Here is a 21,690-nt window from a genome sequence, read left to right as displayed (position 1 = left end):
CCATCTGAAAAGGTTAAGGTGGATAAAGGAAGAAGAGATTCATATTGAAAAAGGAGAATGATTGCATTAGATAACATATGAATACAAAAGGTTGCTTTGTACAAACTTGTCACATGAACCTTGTCTTCTATACATGCTTCTTATTGGCACACGCTTCTTGCCTTTATAGCGGCTCACACATTTCACATGACTCCTAAACTTAAGGGTTTTCCCATGTGTGAGGTGCTACAATGCCCATACCCCCAACACCTTTATCAAAGAATGCTATTAACAAGAGCCGGCCATCCATTATCGCAATTTATGAGCATATTAATTTTCTTTGCCCGTAAGAGTAATTCTTAAGCTCTCTAAAAGAGCCTTTGTTGAGCATTGCCAAAGAGATTCACATACTTGTTTAGCTTGCTGAATTCTTGTCAAAATATCATACATTTACAACAGCCCATAGTCGAGAAAGGTAGCTTGCATACATTGGAAACTAGAACCATGCGATATCAATGTCCTCGTGAACCCGACAATAAACAAATACTGATGCATGAAGAACCATTTGTTTAAAAAGATCATGAGACACACACAGAGTTGACTGTACAAAGCCATCCACAAAATTATAAGAAGTGTAAATCCAAAGACATTACACATGAACTAATGATGGACGTCTGAAGAAGTACAAAAGAAAAAACTCCATTAGTGTCCAATAACAATGGAGTACAATTAAGCTATGCATTTCAGTCATGTCTTGCCCTCAGAATTGGCACCATTTGGACTTTCTGATCGGATTTTTCAAGTAAAAGAACTCAGCTCCTTATTGCTTTCTATATTGGCAGGAAAAAAAAAATCTGCCCCACTAATGTCATCAATGCCCAACAATAAGGGCATAGAACCAAGTACTAAGCTTCTATCACTCAATGCAAAGCTAAAATGCAATTCACAATAATCACTGCTCTAGGAAGAATTTTACAGATTAAAGGTCCTGAATTCTAGCCAGCTTGTGATCTCATCCCATTGGTTGCATTTCACAACAATGGTGCACACATTACGTGAAGCGACTTCAAACAAGAGCCTGCTGGAAACGCGAGGCACCTTAATCTTGCGCATTAAAGATCAAGGCGCCTCAAATCTTCTTGTACCATGATTACACCAAAGAGATTTCAAACAAAAGTCACCATATATACATCCGCGCACGCTGGATGAAGAGAAATTAACGACCGAATGTAAGGAGATCAACACTGCAGAGCCAACTCTGATGCCCAATGCCATAGATGAAACGTGACATCATACTCTTACTGCTGCAGAATCTACACCAATACTTCACATTTAAGTGTGCACACATAAAGCATGTAGAAGCACTTCACATGCATCTCTTCTCATTTACCCTTTTTTCTCATCTCTTCTCATGCTATTTAGCATGAGACGAGATGAGAAGTGAGTCAGGATAGCTTTTAGCATAAACCGTTATGAATCGGCACAAGCACAACAAGCATTCCCAGCTATTTCAATGCTCAGCCAGTGAGCCTTGAAAAAGAGCTCTTCATATATCCCATCATCAATGGACCAGACTGCTACTAGAGAGACATGCTTTAGGAGCTGACCACATTAGCTTCTCGAATCTTTTTCTTGATGGCGTCATGGACCTGAACTTTCTCCAATCAGCTAGTATCTGTCTCAAATCATCTAGCTTACTCTGCAGCCCATAGCAGCAATTTGCATGCATAGTAACCACCTTCTCAAAATCATGAGACGATTGGCAAAAGCCTGATATGTACTTTGTATCGAAGAACTCCAGTCGGAGGCCAAATTCCAACAGTGCATCATCCCGCTTTATCTTGTTCAAGACGTCTTGATCATGCATTCCAGGGAAAACCTCTTTAGCCATGTACCAGTACTTGTAGAAGTTAATGGTCCTCTTATTTGCACGCGCATATAAAAAGCCTCCATTGGCTCTATTTCTGAGGGATTTGGGGTATCCAAGATAGTGATCACAAGCGATCTGAACGTCCGCATCTGGAGAGATGTATGGAAATGGGTCTCGAAACCACATTATATCTGCATCCTGCGAATAGAAGGTTGGTAAATGTATTAACCGTGGGCTGCTTTCTACACATTACATTCAAGGATGCAATCAAACTGCCAACGCAGAGACTAAAACCAAACGATCGACACCATTGCAGGGAAGAAATATTCACTTGAGCTTCAAAGTCCTCTTGCCAAATCATATGCTACTAAGTGGTAATAACCCCATATCAAAGTGTGTTGGAGCTGGCATCAAGTGTAGGCCCATAACAAGTAACAACAAATACTGAGAAGCTGCTGAGGAAGATATCGGGTCCCGACAAATATGGAGAACCAAAATAAGCGTATACGAAAGCCAAAAATGACTAACTGTTCAACGCCAACAACTGATGATGATGTCACGTGCAAATCTAACCCTATGTGCATGTGGACAAGCTGTAATTCCTATTTCTAGGGTTTAGGACAGCCTAGGGAAGTGTTTTGGCACCCTTGTGAGCCTGAATGTAGGACATGCATGCCTAGACACTTTACAGTAGTTGCATACCCTCTGATTGCACATGAGCACAGCCAATGTCTGCTAGGTGTAGGCACTGGGGAGTGTTCCCGTACATTTGCATTAGTACCACCAGCCTAGGTATTTATCTGCATGTGAAGCACGTATAAGTGAGTTTATTAGCTCATTAATAAGTGACATTTAAGAAATCATGGGTTTTTATTGGCATTGCCCGGCCGTAGCTTCATTAATTCCATATACAAGTGACCCTAGGGGTCACTTCTCAAGCATAAGTCAGTACCCACAATACCTCAGCATCTCTAGCATTTTTGCATCATATCACCCCATCAGCACCAGCGTTTTCAGTTTTCAGCCCTTAGCCTCACAGATCCAAGCATCAGTAGCAAGATCCCATCAGCATCCCAACATCTAGGACCATTGTATCAACATTTGTGTAATCCAAAGCAAATACCTCTCTAGCGATGCAGAGGGGGACCCTTGGAGGGGGGTTTGGGACCCCATCTGGTGTTACTCCTCTCTCTCTCTCTCTCTCTCTCTCTCTCTCTCTCTCTCTCTCTCTCTCTCTCTCTCTCTCTCTCTCTATCTCTATCACCCACAGAACCTTCACTCACAATATCATTCTCTCTCTAGTCTTTGCACATCTCTCATGAAGAAGAAGTAACTCTCTCATTCAATAAAAGGAACCTTGAATACGCACTAAGCACTCATCTTGAGCATTCTCCATCAATCACTTCCGCTGCACATTACATTGGTATTTGGCAGTGTTCAGTATCATCACACCCTAAAGAACCTCTCTTAGATTTATCTTGTCAAAGAATCTGCACTCCCCCCGCCCTGGACTCATCAACCACTCCCACCCTTAGTCCATTGCGCATTGGGCGTGCTCACATCTTCATCACTCAATCTTAATAGCAATTGATCCATAGAAAAAAAAATTGCTGGTTTGAGATTGTACATAACCCAAGACCACTTCGGCGTGTTGATCTCTCTAACTTGTGTTTTTGAAGAGTGGCAAGTAACCCAAAAAAGAAGGGCTTGTCCAACCTCCCCTCCTTCCTCTTTTTCACTCATTGCGGACTTTGCACATTGTAGCAGGCCAATCGACATAAGGTGGAAAAAACTCCTATGGTTTTGGCAACCGCCATGTATATGTCGGGTGATGTCATTAATTGGTATCAAGCGTGGCAAGAGGCACAAATAACCACACACCTTGAGCGTGCCACGACTGGCATACCCCTATCTTATAGTTGGGCCGACTTCCAAATCAAACTCAAGGATCCCTTTATGCCACTGTAGTACCTTGATCGATTGAAAGAGGATTAAAGAGAGCTCAAGCAAAATGGGGCTCCCATGATGTCTTTTTCCAATCGTCTTTTGCAAATAGGTATTCAATTACGCAAGTCGGATGAGGATCGCAAGGAGACTTTCCCTTTTGGTTTGGACAAGTACATCAAATACGACGGTGAAAATCTTACGACCCATTGACTACAATGACATCGTTAGAATTGCTCTCAAGCAAGAAATGAAGCACAACAAAGGTAAGCCTAATGAGAACAAGTCCAATACCCCACAGAACCAACACAATAAGAAAACGGTATAAACAATGGTAAGAACCAGAGTACCTCTTCTTATTAATCTCCCACTACACCACCTAGAGCACTGAACTCTTCACCTACCAGTGATAAAAAAGGAAAGGCTAAAAACTCAAGAAATCCCTAAGTTCACACCTGATGACACAGGAAGTGCACATGGCACAACACCTCTAGAGGATCCGATGGAGTTGCAATCTTGTATCGCCGATCACTCTATAGCTGGATACAGATAGTAGTCAGCGATCCAAAGGCACGCTACATGTGGGTACGGATTGAGCTATCCGAGGAGCACATTCTCTACATTGCCATTGCTTCTTTGCACCCAGTGGCTCTAGGTTTGCACAGATAGGCGGAGGAGGGATAGAGGAGGTTCATACACACGGAGGAGAGAAGGAGGATGATACACACTCACCACATGCATGTCTCAGGGAGGACATCTTGGAGTACTCTAGACTGGGTGAAGTCTTCCTCAGGGGATTTCAACACCACGACACAAAGTAGACAGTGTGATACCTACGACTTTGACAACTCAGAGCTACTCTCCACCATGGAGGATACAGGGGCAGAGAGGATCTCCAGAGATACCACCACACCCACACCATATGGGAGACACCTACTTCGCCTGAGATCACAGCACCGTCTCGTTACTTATAACGGGATGGCGCAACGGCCATCAACCAGTGGCTTGACTTGTATACCGCTATCAGTAGCCAGTGGAGGTAGTACAATGGATTACATCATCAGCTTCAAAGAGGCAACCCATCTGCTCACATCCTTCACCATCCCACCATTATCTATTGAGGCTGACCACGCACATCTCGCCCTCTTTCACTGGCTCACCCATCTCACACACACCACCTACATCCACACCACACACCACTTTACACTTCGCACATGAGCTAGCCAGAGTTTACTCATCACATGTATACGAGGGGATCTACACTCTCGACCCAGACACACCACTCTCCTACACTCACTAGCCAACTCTCCGCAGTTTTATACACTTCAGCCCTCAACTGCATCCCACACACTACCCATAGTGGCCGACCCCCACCCTCTGGGACAATGCCCCAGAACTGATGGCATGACTGGGAGTGTAGAGATCTATACAGACAGCTACAAGCTCGACGAGCCTTGGAGGAGATCACTGAGAGCGAGGTCGGCGACAGATTAAGTCCATCACATGTCGTAAACGGAGGGCCCCGAGGAGGCGCAGGAGCTTGAGCTATAGCACCTTCTCATGAGTACATATTGCGCCACAACATGGAGGATTCTGAGAAAGCCACACCCCACCACCCCCATGGAGGACCCCAGATCTGGCACTAATCCCAAAGCCATCTGATCCTCGACCTACCACCTCGACTTTCTTCACATCTAGTATGGTGAAGAGGGCCATTCGATGCCTTCAGCATGATCGCTCAGCAGATCACACTAAACTACAGAGTGAGCACCTGATATATGCAATAGACACTCTCTCCCCCTTGATAGCACGTCTCTTCAACCGCGCTTTGGTTGAGGGACTACCAAAGGAGTGGACTATGCACACTATTGTGCCTATCCACAATATGGCGACACCCTGGATCCAAGGAACCACAGGACTATCACGATTCGTCACACATTGGCCAAATTGTATGGGGCAGTTCTTGAGGCAGAGCTTAGTACATATGCAGAGGCATTAGGGATACGCGCACCAGGACAGGCACGCTTTCGACACACTTTCTCGACTATCGACCACATCTGCATGCTTTGTTGCCTGATCGACGGAGCGAAATCACGAAAGAGGAGACTCTACTGCTGCTTTGTGGAATTCCGCAAGGCCTTCGACACTATCGTTAGTCGCAAAGCATTAAATTGATGCAACCAAGAATGAATCACAGATGCATCCATCTTACCATCATACTTACTAACGTTAACTTCTCAGTGACTGGATTGTTGGAATCTTCGCCTCTACCTGTGCTACCTGATGACTCGCCAACCTCCTTGAGTGGCTCGGTCTTCAAGGAGAGTACATGCAGGACCAACTCCTGCATGCATTGGTCTCTCTGCGCCTCTCGCTCTAACTCCATAGCCGCTCGCTTCTCTTAGGCCGTTATGCATTGAGCCTTGCGTGCTTGCTCACACTCGAGCTCCATAGCTACCCTTTGTTCTTTGGCCGCCTGGCGTGCGTGCTCACGCTCACGCTTCATAGCTGCCCTTCTTTCTTCCATGGCCGCACGTTGCACCTCTTGTTGTAGCATCATCTCCATCATCGACTTGACCAAAGCCTCCATAGGGTTTGGTGCAATCCGTGGCATAGATGGGGATGGGGGAGGATCGGGGAACAATCCTCCTGGTGTAGAAACTTCGTATTCTCCAACTCCACTCTCATCACCTTCACGCAAAGTATCCATTCCGCTTCGGGTGATGGCCATGCACTGAGTTCTTGGGTACTTGAGTTCTTGAGGTTCTTGAGTTCCTGAGGTTCTTGGCTTGCAACCTGTGTTTAAGAAGGATTTTCTCTTACCCAAGCTCAACTCCTTCCTGCGGGTGCACCCCTTGGCAGCCTTGCGCTCACACCAAGGTTGCTTTTCCCACCTCACGTCAATTGGTCTGCAAAGGTCCTCTCTCAATGAGTGGAAAAGAGAAACGAGGGGAGGTTGGACAAGCCCTTCTTTCTTGGGTGACCTGCCACTCTTCAAAACCACAGATTAGGGATCGACACGACCAAGTGGTCTTGGGTTACGTGAGATCACAACAAGCAAAAAAAATTATTGTGATTCTTGTGCTTCTTTCCTTGAGTGATGGTACCGAACACTACCAAAGAGCTTTGATATCAGTGTAATGTGCAGCGGAAGTGAATGATCGTTGTATGGCTCAGGATGAGTGATCAGTGGGTGCTCAAGGTTCCTTTTACTGATAGGAAGGAAGAGCCTTCCTTGACTTGATGATAGAATGTGCAATGACCAAAACAACAAGAGTGGAATGCAAATTGTGAGTGAGAGTGCAAGAGAGTACTAGAGAGTACTAGAGTGCAAAGGTCCTCTCTCAATGAGTGGAAAAGAGAAACGAGGGGAGGTTGGACAAGCCCTTCTTTCTTGGGTGACCTGCCACTCTTCAAAACCACAGATTAGGGATCGACACGACCAAGTGGTCTTGGGTTACGTGAGATCACAACAAGCAAAAAAAATTATTGTGATTCTTGTGCTTCTTTCCTTGAGTGATGGTACCGAACACTACCAAAGAGCTTTGATATCAGTGTAATGTGCAGCGGAAGTGAATGATCGTTGTATGGCTCAGGATGAGTGATCAGTGGGTGCTCAAGGTTCCTTTTACTGATAGGAAGGAAGAGCCTTCCTTGACTTGATGATAGAATGTGCAATGACCAAAACAACAAGAGTGGAATGCAAATTGTGAGTGAGTGCAAGAGAGTACTAGAGAGAGAGAGAAAAGAGACGACACCAGATGGGGTCCCAAACTCCCCTCCAAGGGGCCCCCTCTCTATAGCTAGAGAGGTATTTGCTTTAGATTTCACAAAAACTGTTACAATGCTTCTAGATGCTGTGGTACTTGACGACGACGACAATGACAATGACGATGTCGACGACGACAATGACAATGACGATGTCGACGACGACAAGGCTGAAATCTGAAAATGACAAGATCCGAGCCTGTGGATCTGCTACTTCTGCGACGCTAGGGCTGATCTGCTACAACCGAGGCCTGCAAGGGCTGCGAATGCAAAACGCTGACTGTTGGTGGCTGAAAACAGAAAACGCTGGCTGGTTTGTGCTGAAAATGAAAACGCTAGGCTGATCTGGGTGCTAGTGGAAAACCTGCGAGGATCTGCTAGCGGCAAGGGGTGCGGCACGGCGAGGTGAAGGGCTGATCTGGAAACGCTGGTCTAATAGCTGAAAACGCAGGTGTTGCTTATGCAAAACACTGGTCCTTGCTGAGGAGAAACGCTGGAAAGCCTGAGGTGCCGCGGGTTGTTGACCTCCTTGTGTTCCCTCTGCTTCCTTTGCTCCTTCTAGCGCCCCTTGGCCTGCTTATATAGATGCATATTGCTAAGTCGAGCAGCCTTCAATTCAGCCCATGATTCTGGAAAATAATAATGGGATAAAGTCGCTTATTAATCAAATAAGTGTCAATAAGGGGCGGTTCCCATGCGCGGTCGAAAACTAGATCCATGCGGTGGAACATGCTCATGCTGGGTACTGGATCATGATGCTAATGCTATGGGTTGTGCAATCAGAGGATATGCAGCTACTCTGAAGTGCCTGGTCATGTACGGCCTGCGTACAGGCCCACAAGGGTGGGCGCCAGAACACGTTTTAGGCTACCTAAACCCTAGAGGTAGGAACAACTTGTCCACATGCACATAGGGTTAGATGTGCACGTGACACTCATTGAGAGCGAAACTTGCACTTAGCAGCAGGCCAATCGACATGAGGTGGGAAAAAGCAACCTTGGTGTGAGCGCATGGCCACCAAGGGGTGCACCCATATGAAGGAGTTGAGCTTGGATAAGAGAAAAGCCTTCTTAAATGCAGATTGCAAGCAGTACCAAGAACCCCAAGTACCCAAGTACCCCAAGCACCCAAGCACCCAAGTACCCCAAGTACTCGGTGCATGGTCATCACCAAAAGCGGAATGGATACTTTGCGTGAAGGTGATGAGAGTGGAATTGGAGAAGAAGAAGAAGTCCCTACACCAGGAGGACGGTTTCCCGAACCTCCTCCATCCCCATCTATGTTAGACTTACACCACTCTGCTGCTTCACAGGTCTAGGGCATACTTGTACGGCTAGTATGTCCCGGGCTGGCCACCCATAGTCTAGGTTTCTCATGGTCCGATCGCCCGAGTTTGGGGCCGGCCGCCCACTTTTGTCCGAGCGCCCTCATATATTTCCATACATCATTTTTATGTTGGGTCGTGGGGATTTTCATCAGGCCTTTCCCTACCTCCCCTTGGACGCCTATTTATGGGGCCAAGGGGGTACCCACTTCCACATCTCTCAATTCACAAAAAACACACATCTGATTGTATTGCGTCTTCTGCTCATGGTAGTCATGGGGGGACTGATCGCGCCCTTTTCACCATCTCTGGCGTTTGTGTCCTCTCTCTCTCTCTCTCTCTCTCTCTCTCTCTCTCTCTCTCTCTCTCTCTCTCTCTCTCTCTCTCTCTCTCTCTCTCTCTCTCTCTCTCTCTCTCGTAAAATGTTCCCCTTGTCATTCCGAAGGTAATGACGCGAACACATTTCACGGCCCAAAATAGCAATTCCCTAAGTTTTAGGAGATGCTTCCGCTGGGCTCCCACTGGTCATCTGACCATCTATCCTCATTGGGACCGCATCCAAAAGTGCAATGTGGCCCAACTATCGGATACTTTCTGTTGGTGATCCCACCTTGACTTTATGCCTTTATTAAGTTCACTTCTTAGTATCCACCAACTTGCTAAGTGCAATGGGGGGACCTACATGATCTTGCATTGAGCCTAGACATCCTCTTACTATACGAATTTCAGTGCCGACCCACTTCCCGTCTGCGGGTGAAACTACCGTTCACATTGGCCATACAATGTCCGACCATTTGCAACTTCAAAAAGAGAGTCTCAAAAATAAACAAAAATCATTGGAAAGAAACCAACAACTAAGGTTAGCAATTGCCACGTCCTCATGACATAGTTAACCGCTGCCACGTCCTCGTGACATACCCCCCTCTTGAAATCGCAAACGTCCTCGATTGCATACTATAAATACACGCCACTGATGATCTTGTGCTGTTAGCACTCTTTTATCATCACATGTATCCACAAGAAAGGTCGTAACACATAGATACAAATGACTTGATGAGACCTTCATACTTTTGTCATTTCCATCTATTAAACTGAATTCATATGTACATTTGATGTGCTAGCCCTATCATTAGCCCTCCTTTGCACACGTTGGGTTGGGGCATAATTAGGTTGTAGCCCAAAGGATTCAAGGTAAAGCTGCAATACATTTGGTGACTCGACAGTTCATACTCTTCCATCCACTTTGCATCCATAGGCGGATAGTTCTTGAACTTCACGAAATAGCGTCTTGCAACCTGTTCTTAACTTTTCTGTCCTTATGTGCCAAAATTTGCTCAGGTACAGGGATCTTATCAAGTTCCTCAACTTCTGCTGATCCTCATCTGGCATATATTCTGGCACATCACCCATGAATGGTCTTAGAAGACTGACATGAAACGCATTATGAATCTTCCACGCATCAAGCAATTTCACACAGTAAGCCACATCGCTGATCTTATCAAGCACTTGAAAAGGCCCATAGTAACACATACTGAGCTTAGGAAACAGCAGTTTCTTGCCCTTCATCTTCTTTAACCTTGCCTTTTAGAACCTTAACAGAACCCAATCACCAGGTGATAGCAGCAATTCACGACGGTGACGATAAACAACCTTTTTTTGCTTTGCTTGAGTCTTCTCCAAGGCAACTTTAATTTTCTTATACATCCATGTTCTCAACATATCGATCTGCCTCAAAGATCTTGTCCTTTGTATGAAAAATGGAAGGAACCTTTTTGCCGCCTTCAACAATCTCAAAAGGTGCTTTGCCAGTCGACGAATGCATTGTATTAGTGTACGCATATTCAAGCATAGGCAAATACTGTTCCCACTTGCCCTTATTATCTGACATATAGTATTTCAGCAAATCTAAGACAATAGAATTTGCCTCTTCTGACTGTCCATCAGTTTGTGGCTGAAACGAAGACGAGAACTTGAGCGTAGTGCCCATGTTCTCAAACAATCCTCTCCAGAACAAACTGGTCATGCAAGGATCACGATCACTGACAATCGATTGTGGCATACATACCATGGTACTTAAACATAGTGTACATGAACAAGCGTGCCATCTGATCAGATTTTATCTTCTTCCTGACAGGGATAAAATGGGTCTGCTTGCTGAACCTGCACATAATGGTCCATATACCATCATTCCCTGTTGGCGTTCTTGGAAGATCAAAGATAAAGTCCATAGCAATGCTTTCCCATGGCTTATCCGAAATCGGCAGTGGTTGTAACAATCCTGGTGCCTTTTGCCTGTCAAACTTGACCTTTTGGCAAATCACGCATGCTTGCACAAAGGCATCCACATCTCTCCTCAAGATAGGCCAATAGAAGAATGTCTCTACAGCTTTAACTGTCGCATCAATACCACGATGCCCTGCATACGGTGGGACATGACTCTCTTCCATGACCTTATGTCGCAATGGCCTAGTGACACAAAGTCTGCAATGCATCATCATAAAATCATCTCTGAGGAGGTAGTGCTCATGATGTTGCCCCTCTTGTAACTGTTCAAAGATCCTTGCAAAATCTTCATCAGTAGCATATTGTTCCTTCATGTCATCCAATTCATGATGATAAGGAATTGGCACAACTGAAATTTGTGGCTTCCTTGATAACGCATCAGCTACAACATTCTTCTTGCCTTCCACGTGCATAATCTGGAAGTGGAACATAGAAAGAATGTTTTGCCCATCGCATATGCTTTTTGGATAACTTTGACTGTGTCAAGAAGTATCGCAAGGTCTGATGATCTGTTTGGACAACAAAATCAGCACCTGAGAGGTAGTGCTTCCAGCTAGAAAGCGCATGAATCACGGCCAAGAGCTCTTTCTCATAGACTTGCATAGTCTTCTCTAGCCCTTGCAAAATTCGGCTTTCATAAGCTACTACCCGTCCATCTTGCATTAGCACTGCTCCAATGCTACTGCCACATGCGTCACACTGGACCACAAATGATTTCTTGAGATCTGGAAAAACAATTACTGGATCTGAAGTCAACTTTTTCTTTAAGGGACTAAAAGCTGAAATCTCTTTTTGGGTCCGTTTGAAAGTGACCTCTTTCTTTTGCAAAGCGTGAAGAGGTGATGCCATCTCTGCAAAATTCCTGATAAACCTTCTATAGTAGGAACACAATCCCAAGAAGCTTTTGATATCGTGCACAGTCTTCAAGTCTGGCCATGTCTTAATAGTTTCGACCTTTGCGGGATCCATCCTAACACCATCCTTTGAGACTATGTGGCCAAGAAAGTGGATCTCTTCTAGGAAGAATTCACTTTTCTTAGGATTGACAAGTAGCCTGTGAGGACTGCGCAGCTCTTTGAACACAATGGTCAAGTGACGCCTATGCTCCTCTTCATTCTTCGAATAGACTATCATGTCATCAAAGAATGTCCCTACAAATTGTTGATGCGAGCGGAAAATCTCGTCCATCATTCTGTTGAACGTAGCAGGAGCATTTGTTAGCCCAAACGGCATCACTAGAAACTCATAAAGACCAAATGCCATTCTAAACGCAGTCTTGTACACATCCTCTGGCCTTATACGAATCTGATGGTACCCACTCTTAAGGTCTATCCTGCTGAAAATTGCAACACCCTCTAAACAATCAAGAATATCATCAATTCTAGGAATAGGAAACCTTTTCTTGATGGTATTCTTATTCAACGCACGGTAATCAACACACATGCGCCATGAGCCATCTTTTTTCTGCACTAAAAGCATTGGGGAGCAAAAAGGTGAAGAACTAGGCTGAATCAGCCCCTTCTCTAATAACTCCTCAACCTGGCCCATGATCTCTTTTTGTTGCGCCGCACTAACCCTGTAGGGAGGTCTATTTGGTGGGCTGCACCCTGGCACCAAATCTATCCGATGGTCCTCAGGTATCTCTGGCGACAATTGCAACGATAATGAATCAGAAAAGCAATCACTAAACTCTCGCAAAATGCTGACCTTTCTTTATCTAACACAGATAAATTTGACTGACAATTATCTAAGACATCACATGCAAAACTCAAGTACACAGAAAGATGATTCTTTATTACAAAAGTGATAGCAAAAACAGATACAACCTTTGAGCTTTACATCCAAATTATGAGTTTTGCCCCTATGCTGAAGGGTGGATCGTCTTGCCGGAAGCATCTAGCACGCCATGCACTCTGAACATCCTGGGAATTCCAAGTAGCGCATCGCGATTCGCACCCTTCCAATGGTATGATATAAAATTCTTCTATGTCTACATATGACTGAATATGCAGACGCGGCTTTCCATTGATAGGAGTAACACACTCTGAGTGGCCAGGACATGCCAACCCTGCCTGTGCTGTGTATCCCATTTCTTCAGCTCTGATGCCCAGCTTCATAGCTAGCTCTGGTGAGATAAAGTTTGCTTTGGCATCTGGATCAAAGAACATGAGTGCCGTCTGATCCCTAACTTTACCCCATGCCCTGCATAACTCACTGGCATCTGTACTAGACCTGTCACCCACCATATCTAGCACCAAACCTTCCGTGGGTTTAGGCTTTTTGCCTTTTTGGTCCTCTTTATCATCTGAGTCAGCGGTCTTTTCCTTTGTGGACAATTGGTAGCAAAGTGACCAGGCTACTCGCATATAAAGCATTTATTTTCAGCCATTAGGACCTTCTTTTCCTCGAGCGACTTGCGCACAAAAGGGTTCCTTTTCTGTTTCTTTGCCTGCGCTCCAAAAGTCCCGGCTGAATCCTTGTCTTTGGTGGCCTTTTCTGACCCCTGTGACGCTTCAAGAGCCGTTTTCACAAAGGGCTTCTTGGCTGAATTTTTCTTCTGGTGCCTTCCTTTCTCGTTGCTCGGAAACCCATTGCCCTCTCCTTTCAACAAGGCAAGACCAATGTTAGCAACTTTTTTTTTTCCAATTGTGCGAGCTTTTCCTTGCAGGACTTAGGGTTCCGCCTGCTTACTTCTCTCTTGGCTTGTCATGGCCTCTTCTCGTATCTTCCCAGAGTCGTCCTCCTTTACAAAGAAAGAGAGGAGACCATGCTCTGATACCACTGTCACAAACGGGAGCGCATAGCAATATAAAATACATTCGGATAAATAGGACTTATTGTTGGGTTAAAGGCCTAAATAACCCCGTTTTGTACATTTTTATACTTTGTCCAGGTTCAATGTGAGCCTGGACACATTTTTTTAAAGTCACTTATAATAAAAGTGGGAAAACCCGAAACTCACTTATTGAGTTTTCCCCAAAAACATGAGCTCTCTCTCTCTTCTTGCTTCGATCTCTAGCGCTTCCTCTCTGCTGCACTCCGCCTCCTGCTTCTTGCTCCAATCCTACACTACATCGCGACGCGCACCTACCAGTACCTTCTGCTTCGCGCTTTCAACTGGTATCAGAGCCCTAGGGTTTCAAAACAGCCCTCTGCAGTCTGCTGGACAGCGAGTTAAAATTGCTCTCCCGCAATCAATTTCGCTTCCATCGCGAAGCCCCTTGCTTCCGGAGTCGGAAAGGCCATCAAAACTACCAAAACTGCCCAAAACATGTTGTTTTTAGGTCAAAACAAGTGATTTAAAGGTTATAACAGGTCAAAACAACAATACACAGGTGTACCAAAGTTGTGGGATCACACGTATTGATGTTTGTCGCGACAAATTTAGTGAAAAGCTGAGTACAGGTGCTTGAAATTGCACTTTTCATCTGAAATTTCAGATTTGGACAGTTTCATGTAAAGCAATTGTGGTCTATCGTATGCAAAGTCTTGTGGTTGCTCCTATTTGCAAATTTTCAGCCTATTGCATCTCTCTTGTATACACACTTGTGGTTAAATTGAAATGGCTTCTTTCTCTTCCGCATCTGACACTAAAAGTTTGATGGAAATCAAACGGTTCGATGGTCAAGGCTTCGACCTCTGGCAAGAACGCATGCAAGGTATCCTTTTCTTAAAGGATTGTGAAGATGCACTGGAAGAGAATAAGCCGCTAGGTTTGTCTGACGAAGAGTGGGCCAGGTTGAATAAGAAGGCTATGGCCTACATCAAAATGGCTATCAATGATGACATTTTGACGAACATCAAGCGTTTGGACTCTGCTTATGCAATATGGCAAAAGCTAAAGTCCAATTATGAAAACACAACGCCTGCAAACCAGGTGCATTTGATGCGAAAGTTGGTGAATATGCAGCTTGATGACTCGAAGTCAACTTCTGAGCATTTGAGTGCTTTTACAAGTGTGTTGAGTCAGTTGCAGGACAGTGGGCTTCAGCAATTCGATGATAAGCTAAAAGCTATTTTCTTGCTTATGACATTGCCAGATACTTGGGAAACCTTGGTTGTCTCCTTGAGCAACAGTCCCACCCTCACGTATGACGGTGCGAGAGGGTCTATTCTCAATGATGAGATTAGACGTAAGTCTAGTGGGGAAGGTGGTAGTTCTGCCTACAATGCAAGAGGTAGAAATCAAAAGCGTGATGCGGGCAATAGGACTCAAAATAGAAGTAAGAGCAAGACAAAGGATAAGGATGTCACTTGTTATCAATGTGACAGAAAGGGTCACAAGAAACCCGATTGAAGGTATTTCAAGAAAGAGCAGGAAAGGAAGAAGGAAAGGCAAGATAAGAAGAAGAAAGATGAGAAGAAAGGGGAAAAATCAGCAGGTGATTCCTCCAGGGATGCTGAGAATGCAAACATATCCTCTAGTGTGGTCATTGAGAAGTTGTCAGACGTTGAGGAAATCTTGGTTGCGGCTTCATGCCCCTCAAATTTGGTGATAGCTAATGCAGAAGACATGCTTATCTCGAAGAAAGATGTCATTGATGCATTGCTCAGTGCTAATGATGGCCTATCCCAGTCATGGATAGTGGATTTTGGTGCTTCATCACATGTGACTCTGTCTTTGGAGTGTTTTGCTACATATGCTACAGGCAATTATGGCAAGGTGTACCTTGGTGATAATTTTGCTTGCAATATTGAGGGAATGGGTATTATGCGTTTGGCTCTTAACAATGGTCAAGAGCTTGTGTTAAATGATGTCAGGTTTGTACCAGACATTAAGAAAATTTTGCTATTTGTTGGCCAGTTAGATGCACATGGTTATACTACTATCTTTGCAGGGGGTTCATGGAAGTTTGCTTAAGGGCTCTATGCTTGTTGCAAAAGGGTCTAAAGAGGTACTTTGTACCATCTTCAATACAAAGCTTTGCCTGTCAAGTTTCTTGTTGTTGCTGAAGTTGCTTCACACATGGAATTGTGGCATAAGAGACTTGGCCATATGAGCCAAAAGGGTATTGATGTGCTTTTCTCTCTGAAGAGGGTTGATGTAAAAGGCAAAAACTTGGATTTTTGTAACGATTGTCTTTATGAAAGCCAAAGAAATCTTCTTATTACTCTGGTGTCTCTCGCAAAGCTAATCCTCTTGATCTTATTCACTCCGATGTATGCACTATGCCTGTTAAGTCTTTTGGTGGTGCATTGTATTTTTGTTACATTCAGTGATGACTGTACTAGGAAAGGATGGGTGCATTTGTTGAAAAGTAAGAGTGAGACTTTTAATGCTTCTAAGAAGTTTCATGCTTTTGTCAATACGCAAAAGAGTACTAAGCTTAAATGTCTCAGATCTGATAATGGAGGAGAGTATGTATCTGCTGATTTTCAACGTTTTTGTGATGAAAATGGGATTAAAAGGGAGTTGACAGCCCCTTATAATCCGTCTTCTAATGGTGTGGCTGAGAGGTATAATCGTACTTCATGTGAGAGAGTGCGTTGCATTTTGTCCACCGCTAATCTTTCCCAAGAGTTTTGAAGGGAGGCATTGAAAACTACAGTTCATATTTGCAATCGCTCTCCTAATGGTTCGCTAAAAAATGACATTCCAGAGGAGGTTTGGTCTGGCAAACTTGCCTCTATGATCATTTGAGAGTATTTGGCTGCGAAGCTTTTGTTCATGTACGCAATGACTTGAGAACAAAGCTTGATATGAAGTCCATTAAAGGAGTCTTTTTAGGTTATGGAGAAGAAGGTGAAATGGGCTATAGAGTGTGGTTACCACAGTTTAGAAAGGTAATACGCAACCAAGATGTAGTGTTCAATGAGGCAAAATTGCTTAAGAATGCTACAAAATCTGATGCTGACAAGAAACAATCAAATTTCAGCTTTACGTGCCACCCATTGATGTTGAAAAAGAGCCTCATGATGCATTACCGCAAGCTGAAGTTAATAATCAGCCGGTTAACCTTGAGCCAGAAGAGGTAGGACATGATTTTGATGCTCCTAATGAGGATGGATAGCCACCTAAATTGGCTGAAATTGATTTTCAACAGCATGATAGAGCTGAAAATGAGTTGCCTTATGATGTAGAACCGTTGCCTGAGAATGTAGATCATTGGGTACGCAGGTCAACTCGTTTGAGAAGGCAACCGCAAAGATTTAACCCCTCTTTGGATCATGTAATGTTGACAGATGAGGGTGAACCTCTTACATATAAAGAGGCCAAATTATGTGAATCAAGCAGTAAGTGGGAGCTTACGATGCAAGAGGAAATGAAATCCTTGTATACAAATGATACTTGGGATCTTGTGCCATTGCCTAAAGGGAGAAAAGCTCTTCCTAACAAATGGGTATACAAGATTAAGATAGTGGATGAAAAACCCAAGTACAAGGCAAGATTGGTTGCAAAAGGATATGCACAGAAAGAAGGAATTGATTTTCAAGAAATCTTTTCTCCTGTTATAAAGCTTACAACTTTATGTGTCCTTTTTGTTCTCGTTGCGGTGCTTGATTTGGAATTGAATCAAATGGATGTAAAAACAGCATTTTTTCATGGTGACATTCAAGAGGACGTATACATGAAACAGCCTGAAGGTTTTGTAGTTCCTACATGTGAGGAACTTATATGCAAACTGAAGAGGGCTCTGTATGGTTTGAAACAATCATCACGACAGTGGTATAAGAAGTTTGACACTTTTATGCTATCTCAAGGCTTTAAACGTAGCCATGCAGATCATTGTTTGTATATGAAAAGAGATGAAGATGGTAGTCCCATCATACTTGTTCTCTATGTTGATGATATACTGCTTGCCGGGAAACATAAGACTAGTCTTGATGCTCTGAAACGTAAGTTAAATTCAGCATTTGCTATGAAGGATTTGGGTGATGCAGAGCATATTTTGGGCATGCGTATTAAAAGAGATAGAAAGCTGAAATTGTTGTTTTTATCTCAAGAAAGGTACATTGCAAAAGTACTTGACAGATTTAATATGGTTAATGCTAAGTCTCTTGGGGTACCTTTACCACCATACACTAAGCTTAGCAAAGCAGATTGCCCAAAGGATGAGGTGGCATTGAAAGCAATGAAGAGAATCCCTTATGCATCAGCTTGTGGTTCTCTTATGTATGCTATGGTTGCCACTCGTCCCGACATTGCTTATGTAGTGGGAGTTGTTAGTCAATACATGTCGAATCCTAGGAAAGCGCATTGGAAAGCTGTCAAATGGATTCTGAGATATTTGAAAGGTACACACTCAAAGTGTATTTGTTGTGGCAAAAGTGACTTGAAGTTGCAGGGATATTGTGATGCAGACATGGCAAGTGACATGGATACCAAGGAAATCTACCAGTGGATATGTATTTGCCATTGCTGGTGGTACAGTCTCTTGGTGTTCTAGGTTACAGAAAATGTGGCATTGAGTACTACTGCGGCTGAATACATTTCAGCCACAAAGGCTTCAAAAGAGGCCACTTGGTTGGGCAGACTTGCAAAAGAACTTGGCATGCCTGCTCATACACCCGTGTTGGGTTGTGATAGCCAGAGTGCTGTCTATTTAGCCAAAAATGCAATGTTTCATGCGCGTACCACACACATAGATGTGCGGTACCACCTCATACGATAGGTATTGGAGGATGGTCTAGTCACCTTGACTAAGATCCATACACAGGATAACCCTGCAGATGTTCTCACCAAGAGTCTTGCTAAGGCTCAACATGAGCATTGCATACAGCTAGTGGGAGTTGGTTAACTTAAAGGCGTCATTTATGCCTTTAAGTGGGAGGTTGTTGGGTTAAAGGCCTAAATAACCCTGTTTTGTACATTTTTATACTTTGTCCAAGTTCACATTGAACCTCACATTGAACCTGGACACATTCTTTTAAAGTCACTTATAATAAAAGTGGAAAAACCAAAAACTCACTGATTGAGTTTTCCCCAAAAACGTGAGCTCTCTCTCTCTCCTTGCTTCGATCTCTAGCGCTTCCTCTCTACTGCACTCCGCCTCCTGCTTCTTGCCCCAATGTTGCACTACAACGCGACGCGCACCTACCGGTACCTTCTGCTTCGTGCTTTCATTTATCATTATTACTGAAGCCAGAGGATATAGAGAGAAATAGAGAGAGAGAGAGAGAGAGAGAGAGAGAGAGAGAGAGAGAGAGGAGATCGACACAGTACTGGGGACCAGGAGATGGGCTGATCCCTCCCCCCCCCCCACAAAACCCTATTCCAAGGAACTCCTTGAGGATTGGAATAAGGAACGGAAGTTCCTTGGAATAGGGTTTTGCCCTAGGAATAGGAAGATGAAGCTTCCAGGAACCATCAAGTCTTATTCTAGAACGAACGTGGTAATACGTTCGGCTCAAGTGCTTGTATAGACTTCTCCTCAGTAATAAAGATACTATTACGGGGGGGGATCATCCCATCTTCTGGTCCCCAGTACTCTCTCTCTCTCTCTCTCTCTCTCTCTCTCTCTCTCTCTCTCTCTCTATCTATCTATATATATATATATATATATCCTCTAGCTTCAGTAATAAGTGATAAATCCTGCTATGTGCTCCCATTTGTAACATGTTCCGCATAATCCAGGCTGAAATCCACCTGTTCTGGCCCGATTTTGGCAACATAACTGAACTAGGACGCTTCACAGACAGTATTCCCACGCAATAGACGACTTTCCCGACGCATATGGACACTTTGCAAAACCTGGCAAGAATCTGCAGCACGCTGAATTCTCTGTTTTCTGCTCCGAAAATGCGCCAGATCACCTCTACAACAGTCCCCTCGCGTCCCCGGACCTCCTGGGGGTATTAGGGACCGTTTAGGGCCGAAACCCTAAACCTGCAAAAATACACAGCAGGCTGTAATTCCCTGTTTTGGGCTCCGTTTCGCGAGCCAGTCGCATCCGTAGCAAGTCCTTGAGCTCCCGCACGAGTAGGGCTACTTGCCCTTTGAATCAGACGAGATTTCTCACATGAAACCTCTCCGAATTCACCTGTACCTGCGGGGGATTAGCAACTAGCTAATCAAGTACCTGTGCAAGAGGCTCTTGCCTCGGCAATCGCGCATGAACCCACACAATTGTACATTAGTCAAATGAAGAACCCTCTTGTGGGACATCACATAACTGCAAGTAGGGGAGAGAGAGCAATGTGTAGTGTGCAGGGCATCACTCCTAGCACCACATCACTCTATGTAGTGTACAGATACATAGAGTGGAGACAGCAAGGTGGAAAGGCACGTAGTGTACGGTACGTAATCAGTACGTAAGGTACGTACTTCAGTATGGATCGGCCTTTAAGGTACGGGACCAGTACGTAACACTGAGAACTTGGTAGAACGGAGAGTCTCGCGAGAAGAACGCAGAGTCACGCGAGAGAACATGAGAGAGGGAAGAGGAATACCTTGGAGAGAGTGGGCACAAACTCTGGAGTCTGCAGAAGCTGAGACTCGAGAGCTCTGAACTGATAAATTTGAAACGCACTGCGCAGATGTCTGCAAAACGCACGCAAGGCTGATTCACGAGAAATCGTTGATTTTTTATGCTTGAGACCCCTAAGGTAAGTGCCCCCTTATCTACTAACTCTCAGTGCTGTCCTACCTGTGAGTCGATTTTTCGCCAGGGAGTCGATTTTTTAAAAAGGTGAAAATTTGCCGTACAGTACCTACCAGTACGTAAAAATTCGTACCGTACGGTTGTACCGTACGGATCCGTACACTACGTACGTACGGATGCAACCTTGGGAGACAGTATGAAAAATGAGGCCTCCCAGCTTAATATTCAGCGCTACCTCTTCATTGCATAAGGAAAGTACACTAAAATGCGCAACTTGGCACAATTACAAGCAATTTCCCGTTTCGAGGTTGCCGCCTAAAAATCTCCCGATTGGTTGCCCAGTTGACTTCGAGGCAAAGTTGTAAAATGTTCCCCTTGTCATTCCGAAGGTATGACGCGAACACATTTCACGGCCCAAAATAGCAGTTCACTGATTTTTAGGAGATGCTTCTGTTGGGCTCCCACTGGTCATCTGACCATCCATCCTCATTGGGACCGCATCCAAAAGTGCAATGTGGCCCAACTATCGGATACTTTCTGTTGGTGATCCCACCTTGACTTATGCCTTTATTGAGTTCACTTCCTAGTATTTGCCAACTTGCTAAGTGCGACGGGGGGACCTACATGATCTTGAATTGAGCCTAGACATCCTCTTATTATACGAATTCCAGTGCCGACCCACTTCCCGTCTGCGGGTGAAACTACCGTTCACATTGGCCATACAATGTCCGACCATTTGCAACTTCAAAAAGAGGGTATCAAAAATAAAACAAAAATCATTGGAAAGAAACCAACAACTAAGGTTAGCAGTTGCCACGTCCTCGTGACATAGTTAACAAATGCCATGTCCTCGTGACATAGTTAACGTCAGTAGGGGCTGTGTGTATCTGGGAGCACTGCCACGTCACCAGTTTGGACATATCCCTCTCTTGAAAGAATTGCAATCGCCCTCGATTACGCCTGGAAAACACCCATAAACT

The 21,690-nt window shown here is 44.4% G+C and overlaps 1 protein-coding gene across 1 annotated transcript in view; it reads right to left on the bottom strand.

The window, feature by feature from the left end:
* Positions 1-1,164: 1,164 nt before the first annotated feature.
* Positions 1,165-21,690, bottom strand: part of LOC147425226 (uncharacterized protein At4g15970-like) — a 37,955-nt gene continuing 17,429 nt past the window's right edge. The window contains exon 3 of the mRNA XM_086499446.1: positions 1,165-2,047. Coding sequence (XP_086355572.1) covers positions 1,541-2,047 — 507 coding nt within the window. The 3' untranslated portion in view covers positions 1,165-1,540. The remainder of the gene's footprint in view (positions 2,048-21,690) is intronic.

The sequence above is a fragment of the Adiantum capillus-veneris genome, chromosome 25 (genome assembly GCF_014529385.1).
Source record: "Adiantum capillus-veneris isolate H3 chromosome 25, ASM1452938v2, whole genome shotgun sequence".
Classification (NCBI taxonomy): Eukaryota; Viridiplantae; Streptophyta; class Polypodiopsida; order Polypodiales; family Pteridaceae; genus Adiantum; species Adiantum capillus-veneris.
Note: the sequence above shows the minus strand (reverse complement) of the source record. Positions and strands in the feature narration are given on the sequence as shown.